Genomic DNA, 11784 nt, shown 5'->3' on the forward strand with positions numbered 1-11784 from the left:
AAAAGCACTTTTACAGTTTTCGAGGGTCACTTCACGTAAACGTAACCAAAATAAACCCATCAAGTTTGTTTTTTTTTCCACCGTTTTGTTTGTTTTTGGAGAAGAATGGGTGAGCGCCGGCCAGTGCTGACGTTTCCGAGACGCTGTTCCCTGAGTGCAGCCAAGATCGCACCCCGAGTGTGAGAGAGAGAGAAGCATAAACAACAGACAATGGCTTCAGCACAACGTGCCGCGCGCCGTGCGAGACGGCCCAGACGGAGCTCACCAGGGTGTTGAGTGCCTGCCAGGGGGCCTGACCCACCCCCAGCTCATCGAGGATGGTGGAGAAGACGGAGCGCTCCTCCGCCCGGTCAATCTGCAGCGGGCTGGTGCCCAGTATGTTCACGCCGTTGTGGTACAAAGGCACGGCCAGGTTGTTGGGGATCTGGCCGCCGACGGACACGATGCATCCCGTGCAGCCCTGCAGAGGAGAACCAGGATGACACCAAGGAACCAGGAGCCAAAGTCTCCCAAACACTGGAAACAATCCCTCTATGGGTCACTGCAATATGAGCTAAACTAAACTCACCTAAACTAATCAAACTGGACTGATTTAAGACAAATTGGCCTCAATAGAAAAAAAAGAAGCATTTTATCCAATATCCAATACTCACATTTGCTAAAATCACACCATCTGAGACGTAGGTTTAATATGTTTAACATCTTTGGTACTGAAACATCTCTATGAGGCAAAAAGTACATGAGCTCCACTTAAAGAATTTAAAGCTACAATTTATTCAAGACCACCAAAGCCACATTACAAACCAGGACCTTGTAAATGGGACGTTCGGACTTAAAAAAAAATTAATTCGCTATATCCAAATGTTGCTAATTCGCTATATCCAAATTCTCTCTCTCGCTCACGCTCGCTCTCCCTCACACACACACACTTTCCCTCATCCTTTCATGAACGAGGCAGGTCACAGATCGGGCTCGGTGTCTGACCCTCCACACTCCTCCTCTCCGCATACACACCCTGCCTCGGACGTCACCCACACCCTCGCTCACCCACACTCCACGCTGCCTTTCCGATTCCCTGCGCCCCGTTGCCAAGGCAACGGCACAGCTGACACCTTCATTACCTATGCACAGGTTTTGCCGGCTTCTACCGGGTTCACTCACGCTCCTCCTAATACAGTGCCAATTACCGCGACACGACGTCTGGGAATTTCGACGCAGGCAGCGTTCTGTATTGGGATCGCGTTCTGCCCTTGTTCCCGCTGACAGACAAACACTTAATCATTCCTGGATCTGTTTGTCACTTAAACAGACTTATAACGAGGGGGGAAAGGAAAAGTCAAGGGGTTTATTATGACCACGGCGGGGCCCGCGTTCGGATGTGATCGGCCGTCTCTATGGAGACGGAGGCAGCGGTACAGATACAGCGCCGGCTTGTCTTGATGTCCTCAAATAGCCCCTAGTGAGCTCGCTTCTAACGAGTTGCTTACACACTGTTGGTAGCGACTCACACACGTAGACATTAATCAGGGTTCAGTTCCATAAGAGGCTAATTGATGTTATTTCTAACAGCCTTCAGCATCATGGGATTTTTTTGTTTTGGGTTTGTTTATTTATTTATTTATTTATTTATTTATTTTTGGTAGGTCGAGGAGAGTCCAACTCTGATGCATTCTAAAAAGGTCACAGCAAGCTAACAAAGACTTCTGAAAGTCGCATGGGAGATTCCAGACCAGGTAACCCCAGTGGTGCACCCAGGTAACCCAAAACATAAAAACCCTTACACTCGCATGGACCAAATTGTTTTGACGTGGCTCGTCTCCTTCGTACGCAGTCATATATTACGGTTTATTTTTCCAATTGTTTACCACTTCCTGCGTATTGGGTATGAAACAAGAGAACTTCTCTTCCCTCACCCCCCTCTTCCTTCCAGGCAGGAGCGCGGATGCATGCTCATCACGTCCTGCCGCCGAGCCAGTCGAGCTGCGTGTCAAGAGGAAGGCTCGGGGCTGAGCTGTGCGTTAACAAGGCCGCTGCTCCTGCACCGGAGCGCACAAAGGCAGGCAATCTCCGCCCTTGAAGCTCGGAGGAACGCCAGTCTGGTTCCGGGTATCCCCGCGTGGTCCGAGCCTCCGCCCGTGCTACTCTTAAAAGGTCCGCGACAAATTGAGCACGTCGACGTTCTCGAAACAAAAGTGCTTTGTTTCTTGCGAACGTAATGACGTCTCAACACCGCGTAGCCACGTATGGCTATGGGACTCACATCAGGACACCCATGACAAGAAAAATCATCATGGCCAGTGCACGCAAAGGGAACTGGTGCGCGGGAGCGACCCCTCGCCCTGACGCCCTGACCTCACCTCTTGCTGGTTGATGTCCAGGATGCGCTCCAGGGTCAGCTCCTCGAAGTAGAGCCGGTCGCACTCGTCAAAGTCGGTGCTGACGGTCTCGGGGTTGTGGTTCACCACCACCGTGCGCTTCCCCATCTGTCTGAGGGCTCGGATGCTCGACACGGCGCACCAGTCGAACTCCACGCTACTCCCTGGGGGCGGGCCGGGGGAACGGGGAGACGGTAGGAGGCAGAGTCAGGGCGGAGTGCCGCTTACTCTCCGAGTCACGGCAACTCAAAGGCACTTTAAAAACACACACCGTGAAAGGAGAATACCCATGCACGCTGCAAACTCGATTGGCCACTGCTCTAATTCGGTATATTAGGACAGAACCTTTTTAAGAATTTCAGTTAATCTGAGGACCGTCGGTCCTTCTGTTGGTTCAAACCTCATCACATCCCAAAATAGCGACAATCATTTATTTGATTGGGCCGCCAGCACTGAGTATGCGCTTGAGGAATGCTTGGTGGGTGACGGTGAATGTGGGATCCTGTACATCTTGACAGTCCCACAGAAAGCGGGCGCGTCCTAATCTCCGTCATCCCGCGGACCTCGGCTCCGGCCTGAATCCATCAGACCCGAGCAAGGTCTACGGGACGGAGCTCGGTGTCTCCGTGAATGGGAACAAGGGGAAGGAAAACGTGCAGCCGTGTTTGGCAAAGGGGGACATTTCCAGCAAATGACTCACCTATGTGATAAGGACCGCAGCCCAAAACCATGACACCTTTATCTGCAAAGTGCAGGTCATGTTCCTATTGGGGAGGAAGAAACAAATGAAGGTCCTTCACACTCTACACTTGAATGTCACACAGAGCTAACTCACGAGGCACAAAGTGTGTCTTGCGGAGAACATGAACAATGCGCGTAAAAAGCTTTAATGACTGACATTAAACCCCTACCTTTCTTAAATGTCTTAATGTATTTTACTGTTAAACTCAAATGACTACAATGTTTGGATTTTGACTTTTTTTAAAAATCACAGCTATGCTATGTGCACCAGAGGTCAATTAACACACCACAATTAACATCAATTAACGAACCTTTCACTTCGTTAGTGTCATCCTAGTTTTTTGCAGTTTATTATTAACTGTCTTCTTAATGCCAAATGTATGAGTAACTGCCCTATGAATAAGTGCAGGACAGGTGTAAGTGCGAGAACACTGGCTCACCTGCCCGTGGTAGGTACAGTACAGGTAGTTGGTAACAGCAGGGTATTCTGCCGCAAGGGTGTCAATCTAACAGACAAAACAGACAGATCAATGAGGTAGATACAAACAATTAAATAGATAAATGCAGATCAATGAAGAAAGATATATACAGACAGAGAGAGAGAGAGAGAGAGAGAGAGAGAGAGAGAGAAAGGCAGATAGATAGATACAGACAGACATTTCAGAATTAAATAGACAAATACAAATGATAGACAGAGACAGTCAAACAGACAGACAGACAGCCCAACAGAGCGTGCACGGTTCAGTCAAGCTCATAAGTGCGGCTGGATCTCCTGCTTGGAGCAGGAGGTGCTGACCTGTTTGACCCAGGGCTGGATGTTGTGGCGTAGTCTCAGGGCTCGCACGTCTCCCTCTGAACTGCCCAGGGCCCTCCCTACCTGGCGGTCTGAGAAACCCGCCTGCTTGGCCTTCAGGAGGAGATCACCTGAGACCGTGGAGCTGTCAGCCAAAAGAGAAGATCAGCAAAGCAGACCGAGGCACGCCAAACTTCTTGATCGTCGTCTCGTCGCTAAATGCTAAATGTGATGCTCATCGAGATTAGACATGATCATTTTTAATGATTATTTAACTTCACAAATTCAATTGAATGCCAAAGTCAAAACAAGGGAATAGGTTTGCATTAATCAAATTCATTTTTGGCAAGAGCTCATGAGGAAAATTTGTAGAAAATCAACATTAATGTATCAGTTTTGTATCATCATCTGTGTAAGTAAAGTGCTTGTAAACCCTTTGTACTTCACAATTTTGAATCTCTCAGAGACAGACAGACAGACTCAGCTGGAACAGTGGTGGCTGCGGCAGGCCTGTTTAATTACACTGAGCAGAGTACAAATGCAGGCTGCTCCGCTGGGTGGTTTCCTGGTGCCATGACTGTTGCTATTAAAATGCCTTTGTTGTCGCTGTGCCGGGAAGCGGGACTGCCAGTTTCCGCGGTTCCCGATCGGCACTTTAGCGAACTAAATTACACTGCAGACGCGGGCAGCGCGCCAACTCTCCTCGTCAGGTGCTACGCGTTACCATTAGTGCCACACAACACGGGCAGAAACACTGCGATTACACCGCTGCCAGTGTGAAATAAAGCTAATGTATCTCGCGATGTGTAACATGTATAGGCAAAGGTGAAAGCCTGGCCTAGTGCTGTTCGATTCTTTAATCCTTTCTGAAAACACCTGGCTATTGGGCGGGTCTTTACCTGGAAGGTGTAAAAATGCTCCATGTGAAACAGAATGCTCATGATGCATCAAAAACAAAAACAAAAACAGCAGGCGATTCATGACTCATTTGCATTTTACAGTTTTCCACCATGTCAAACTTGCCGGGGCCAATACTGTGACAATAATTAGCATGCAACATGTCACACGGCCCTAATTATGGCAGTAAAAATAAACTGCCTTTGGATTTGGAGTCCTCAAATGACCCTCCCCAGCTGTTGAGTCAGCTACAACAGAGAGCCCCACAGACCAGTCAGACGTTAGAACGTCAGGGTGCATGGATGGAAGCACCGAGCAGCTACCCACGCCCGCACGCACCCCGACTGTGAATTTTCACTAGACGTACTGAAAGCTTTCCGCGACTTGCCGAAGAAAAGACCAAACGCGGCATTTCATATGGACAGAAATAAGGTGGTGATGCACATTAGGCTGCATAAGTCACCAAAAACCCGAGTGAACAATTCACACTAGAAACAAACCGTCGCACTGCTTAACCAACACAGCGTGTTGATTTATTGACTAACCGATTGACAGATTTTTTTATAGGATAGTTTTAATAGGATATACCAACAGGAAACAAGTCACATGACGATTTTCAACTGTGGCCCCAAACACAATGCATTTCACTAGTGACACACAGGCGTGTCCGCACCAGGCCGGAATCGTGCGGTATCATTATAATGAAGGCACGGCTGACGGAACACATGCACTGGGATCAGCTGCTTAATGAGTTCTTAGTTCAAGACAGAAAGTCTGAGCCCAAGTAACCATAATGCAGTCAGGCTTTGGTCTGTAGTGCAACTCCATGGACCGTATTAGTTTGTTCTGTAAATGCATGGTGTGTGACGACCACAGGTCGCTCACGGTCGAACGTCCGCAGGCATGCGCGTGAAAAGAAGCGTCAACGTGCACGAAAGCGCCACTTACGTCCACAGATGAAAAACACTACTTCAGGGATCTTAACGAACGCTTACTGGCTGAGAGCGGAGATTCAGGTTTGAAACACATCCCCACATCGCCATCTAGGGGCCGCCACGGGAAACTCCATGGTTTTTCTGCCTTTACCAGCGTTGTACGGGAACGCGTGCGTTCCTTCCTCTGCTCGTCCTCACGTTTCCACGCACGGGTAATGTCTTCTCGGGGTAAAGGCCTGAGGCGCGTACGCGCTCGCACCTCCTTACCTGTTGTGCTGAGTCAGGTGCTGCTCCAGCTCCGTAATGCGCCGCAGTTTGTACAGGAACCACTTGTCGATGGCCGTGAGCTCGTGGATCTGGTCCACGCTCACTCCGTCGTGCAGCGCCTGAGGAAAGGTGAAAAGGCGTCAGAGACGCCACGCTTACACGCGCTGGCTCAAAATTAGGTCGCATGACATCCAGATTTAAAAAAACAAACAAACAAAAACAACAACAACAAAAAAGACCCCAGTTGTTTAGGGAATTGGGACAACAACATTGGCTGGCTCATTGCTAAAGGGGAAGTGGTGGTCCTCGACTGCAAGATGTGAGCACACACTGGGGTGGGGTGGGATGGGCTGAGGGAGGCTGTAAATGATATGGTCCACTGTTGCCGTGGTGAGGGGTCCACTGGAGCTCCAGGCCAAATCAGCACGTGGCCGTCGTTAGCCATCCTCTTCAGCCAAGAACATAAATGGGTCTCGGGGGAAATTACGCACCCAGGGACCGAGCATGAGATTACAGTGGACCAATTACTCGAAGGCCGACCTCGAGTTATTGAAATTTTGCAGCTTGATACAATTTGGGCCATTAGTTCTTAATAAATGTGCCAGCTCCAATAATTCCAACACGTGCTGATGACGTATCGGGCTTCGGATGGGAACAGGCTGCACCCTTAAAAGCAGCACGGAGACGCCGAGACCACGACAACAAAGCAAAACAATACAGAAACGAAGAAACGAAACCCGTTCACCCTGTACAAACACGGAATAAAAATCCCTCGTAAGATGACATCCAAAAAAATAAAATAAGCACATTTCAAATGTTATGTCTACTGGCTATTGAGTTACCGCCAGGCCAAGAACTTCTGTATGAAGTGTAGGACAGCCACTGAGGGTCAAACAGCAGCAGCAGTATGTAACAGCAACTAGAGGGGGTCTGCAGCGCTTCGGTTACATCTCTGCACTAGGCTCCATCATTTTTACCCAGGGTGCCCGGCTGGTAGCTGGACCACGGCCCTGTATTCAACATACTTCTAATGAACCATGCCCCTACTACTCAGAACCGCCCCACTGGAGGGGAGTAGCTCAGTGGTTAAGGTCCATGACTTGTAATCAGAAGGTTCCTGGTTCAAGCCCTACCACTGCCAAGTTGCCACTGTTGGGTCCCTGAACAAGGCCCTTAACCCTCAAGTTGTACTTAGTCATAATTGTAAGTTGCTTTGGATAAAAGCCTCAGCTAAATGCTGTAAATGTAAATAAGCAGATGTCAGATGTGAACCATCAGACATTTGGTCCAAAAACGTATGGTCGCCGTGTCATAACATTGGTCACCATGGTAATGGGTGGGGCGGGATGTCTGCAGCAAACGGCCCTTGAGTGACGAGCTCCTGACAGCTCGGATCCTTTTTACACTGGGACCACCTGTCGGTCACCTTGGCGATGGAGAAGATGCGTGTGCTGGAGGGCACAGCGAGCTCTTGCCGCAGGTCGAACTCCTCCGCCCACGACCTCTTCAGGGGCAGGAACGGCACGAAGCCGTCCACCGAGGGGTGGCACATGCGCAGGGCCTTCTGGATGCTCTCCTCGAAGGTGCGACCCACCGCCATGACCTGACACAGGGGAGGGGAGGAGAGGGGAGATATAAGCAGGAGTCAGCTGTGAACCATTGTATCAGATGCCTGGTACAGAGGAGCACCGCTCCGAGCGCTTCCCACCTCTCCCACGCTCTTCATGGCACTGCCGATCTCCCGCGACATGCCGTGGAAGCGGTCCAGGTCCCAGCGAGGGATCTTGGCCACAATGTAGTCCAGGCTGGGCTCGAAGCAGGCAGTGGTCTTCTCCGACACCGCATTCTTTATGTCAGGCAGCGCGATGCCCAGCGCCAGCTTGGCGGCCACGAACGCCAGGGGGTACCTGGGGCGCGGGTGAGGGGCAGTGTGATTCAGCACACGGAAGAGAAAAGCGACTCTTGGTGCGTGCAACAAAAGGACAGTAGCAGTGCTGTTGTAGCTCGGCCCATTCTGTTTTAAACATTACAAAAAAGTTTCCCCTCTCGCAACACGGTCCAAGTAGAACTCGATATTTCAGCATCGTTAGGAAGTAAAAACGTTTTTCACACTTTTTTTTTTAAATAAGCAAAAAATAAATAAATCCATTGTTATTCCAATTTCGTTCCCTTTCCCATCAACACATTCAAGATTTTTATTTATTTCTAAATATATGGATTGATTTCACACTAAAACAACCAGGGTGGTAGGTGGGTGTTTTCAGAAGCTGGTGCACATTGTTTTCAGCCTTTGGCACGCGTCCTCCCTCAATATTTCCGCGACAAACGCAAAACCAGAGACGGTGCGAATCGCGCGCTTCCAACACGGACTTCAAACCCAAACTTCTTTTTTCGCAGGTGAAGCGCTCACAAAGTCGCCAACACCCGTTTTTCAGCCTCCTCTCCAGCCTGTGGTGCCAGACTCGCCACTAGAGGGCGCTAGTGCGATGTCATGCCTCTGTGTCCCAAAGCAAGGTTCAAAAGCCAGTCAAGACAACATGCGACTGATCTACTAGGTCTGATCTGCTAATAACATTATCTCCTACCAGCTGGCCACTACGGAGACAGACGAGAAATAAGCAGAAATAAGAAAATCGAAAGTTCGCATGTGGCGAGGCCGCCGCCTGGGCGTCTTACCCCGTGGCCTTCGAGGCTAGTGCGGAGCTCCGGGAGAGGCGGGCATTCACTTCGATAATGCAGTACTCCAGCGAGGTCGGGTGGAGGGCGTACTGGATGTTGCACTCGCCCACAATGCCCAGGTGCCGCACCACCTTGATGGCCGTCTCCCGTAGCATGTGGTACTCCTCGTTGGACAGCGTCTGGCTGGGCGCCACCACAATGGAGTCGCCTTGGCGCGGGACAGAATAGAGGGTGGAGGTTGAGGGGAGGGCTAAATGGGTGCTGCGGGACCTCGCGGCAGGACCTTTTTAAATGTCACACGCTGAGCTTTTACACCGAACTATTTTAAAATTTGTGTTCATGTGTAGACCTAGAATGTGTTAACATGCTGTTGCTGACGTGAGGAATCTTTCCAGCATCTTACAGGAGACAAGAACCATGTAAGGACTGTAAACTTTGATCTCCTACATACAAGTATTTAACATTAATGAAGTCTGTGAGCTCTGTGTGCTTTCAAATTCCTTGATGGCACAAGGATTCAGTCCCAAGATTGTAAAAAAATATTTTAAAAAATAATCAATCATTTACATACTTAAATATGTAAATAGAGGCGTGGGGATGTCATGCCAGGTGTGGTGCTCACTAGCTGAGTGTTTGATCATATGCATAAAGGACCGACAGCGAGCTACACCTGTGTGGATTCTACACCTGTGTGGATGCCCAATGGGTCAAAGTTCTCCATGTTGCAGACGGTGACGCAGTTGTCGGCCACGTCCCGCACCACCTCGTACTCCACCTCCTTCCAGCCCAGCAGGGACTTCTCCACCAAGATCTGACTGCTCATGGCCAGGGCCTGCATCAGGCGGAGACACAGAAGAGACATGGAGGACATGCGGGGGGGGGGGGGGGGGGGGTGTATGAGGGGCCGCCACAGCGGTTCTCGCCCGAGGACCTTGGGCCATACCCACGCTAGTGCGTCCTTCCTGCCCTTTCCCACCCAGTCTCTAAACCTGGGATTAAGGACACAAATTAAATACTTTTCCGCGCTACCGTCCACCTACTGCCAGTGTTCTCATCCGAACGTTCTGTATTCCTTCAGTTAGGAGTATTCTTTAAAACAACACCACATGCATTTTAAATTCCAGAGTGAGAATGAACCTCCGAGGCTGATCAGTACTTTAACATTACAAAGGAATGAGAGACGTCACCTGATCCTTATTTAGCGCTGAAAATCTGATTGCTGACGTCCGTTATGCTACTGCCGTGCAAGTGAGAGAGCCCATGTTTAACGCAGGGGGTGAACCAACCAACCGAACAAAACAAACCAAATTGCGTGATGGTCCAACCGGGTTCCTGCTACACGTTGGTCCAGGCCCCGGTGAGGAACCTCGAGGCGCTCGGGTTTTAAGGCGTGGCGTGCAGCACTTGCTGCGCTGTCGGGCGTTTTGCATCTCACCTTGGTTGCGATCTCCTCCAGCTTGCGCCCATCAGCGCAGAGTCCTGAGCCGAGGCCTCCCAGGGCATAGGCCGAGCGCACCATAACGGGGTAGCCAATGCCTTCTGCCGCCTTCAGAGCGTCTGCCACCTACGGGAAAAGGAGGGGGTGGGGGGCGGGTCATTACCATGGCAACGCGGGGGGTAACGCGCTGAGCTCATCGTCGCCACGGCGAAGCTGGGGTTAAGACGTTGGACTCACCGACTCCACGGCGACACTGGGGGCAATCTTCTCGTTGATCTCCATCAGCTTGTCCGCAAACACCTGCCTGTCCTCCGTGGCTATGATGGACTCCACAGGGGTCCCCAGGACCTGCACGCCGTACTGCTGCAGGACGCCGCTGCGAAACAGCTCCACCCCTAACCACGAGGTCGGGACCGTCACAGATCACACACATCCTCACTGCACTTACACGGCCACGGACGCACTGAGCATTCCACCACGTCTACGCACTTTATTTAAATTTAAAAAGTAAACGAATGAATGAATAAATAAATGCATACGTAAACAAAATTAACGGGCCAACGGACGAGCAAACAAGCCACACCTCTATGAGGCGCAAACAGGAAGTGCAGCGAGGTTTCGGTCCTCGCGAGTGACTCACCGCAGTTGAGCGCCGTCTGGCCGCCCATGGAAAGCAGGATGCCATCAGGCTTCTCCGCCTTGATCACGTCCGTCACAAACTGGGGCGTGACGGGCAGGAAGTAGACCGAGTCTGCCTGCTTGTCGCCCACCTCGTTGGTTTGGACCGACGCGATGTTGGGGTTCATCAGCACCGTCTTCAGGTTCTCCTCCTGGCACAGGGAATGGCCTTTTTAGCCAACGCAGCCCACGTGATGCAGGAGACGCATTTAAATCGCTAATTTGGGATTCATATTGGCAATGACTGCGGCGACTGGTCCATAAACAGTGAGTTTTTAGTCATAAATCACACAAGGAAAAAATTAGTCAACAGAGGGCAAGACTCTCTGGTTATGGACCGATGTCATTAGTTACAGAACAGTAATTGTGGCTTTTTCTATGACTTGCCCGTTTATGTGCCTGTGTAGTTGTATCCATTTATACCAATTACGCTCTTGTACTAGTTGGGAGGTTTTTTTGTGAGAAGAATTACTGTGGCCCGGCCACCATTAATCAACTCCCAAACCGGTGAGGTCTTTGCCTTCAGAGTGAACTGTGTGGCTTGTGAACGCGACCGGGACAGCGGTGGCCTCCTCTCACCTTCATAGCTTTCACCGCCTGCGACCCAGAGTAGTCGAACTCCCCAGCCTGGCCGATGGACAGGCCCCCGGACCCCAGCACCAACACTTTGGAGACCTGCGCAGGAGTGGGAGGACAAAACCAGTCAACATGAACGTCAGGATCAAAGGTTCGAGTGGGTTACAGACTCAAATCGGACTAGGACGGTGTTATTGGGAAATGGCACCCGGATCACCTCCCGTGTGCGTGGCTCTGTTGCCCTCACCTGGATTTTTGGGGGAACTGCAGGCTTTTTTGGCATCACGGACACAATGGTGCCGTCTTTCCCTTTTTTTATCAGGGACATGAAGGCATCGAACAGGAACTGTGAAAACGGAACAAATCAAAATAATTACGGCGAGGCTGAGGTGCATCGAGACGACT

General features: G+C 50.5%; 1 protein-coding gene across 2 annotated transcripts in view; it reads right to left on the reverse strand.

Moving 5' to 3' along the window:
• Positions 1 to 11784, reverse strand: part of cps1 (carbamoyl-phosphate synthase 1, mitochondrial) — a 37913-nt gene that overhangs the window by 19861 nt on the left and 6268 nt on the right. For both annotated transcript variants that reach the window (XM_035521597.2, XM_035521595.2), the window contains exons 12-26: positions 11627 to 11725; positions 11383 to 11478; positions 10766 to 10955; positions 10363 to 10520; positions 10123 to 10251; positions 9375 to 9519; positions 8685 to 8895; positions 7717 to 7915; positions 7435 to 7611; positions 6009 to 6127; positions 3913 to 4054; positions 3557 to 3622; positions 3076 to 3139; positions 2358 to 2539; positions 266 to 460 (exon numbers count right to left, since the gene is read on the reverse strand). In XM_035521597.2, coding sequence (XP_035377490.1) covers positions 266 to 460; positions 2358 to 2539; positions 3076 to 3139; positions 3557 to 3622; positions 3913 to 4054; positions 6009 to 6127; positions 7435 to 7611; positions 7717 to 7915; positions 8685 to 8895; positions 9375 to 9519; positions 10123 to 10251; positions 10363 to 10520; positions 10766 to 10955; positions 11383 to 11478; positions 11627 to 11725 — 2172 coding nt within the window. The remainder of the gene's footprint in view (positions 1 to 265; positions 461 to 2357; positions 2540 to 3075; positions 3140 to 3556; positions 3623 to 3912; positions 4055 to 6008; positions 6128 to 7434; positions 7612 to 7716; positions 7916 to 8684; positions 8896 to 9374; positions 9520 to 10122; positions 10252 to 10362; positions 10521 to 10765; positions 10956 to 11382; positions 11479 to 11626; positions 11726 to 11784) is intronic.

This window comes from Electrophorus electricus, chromosome 4 (assembly GCF_041902795.1).
Source record: "Electrophorus electricus isolate QZ-2024a chromosome 4, ASM4190279v1, whole genome shotgun sequence".
NCBI lineage: Eukaryota > Metazoa > Chordata > Actinopteri > Gymnotiformes > Gymnotidae > Electrophorus > Electrophorus electricus.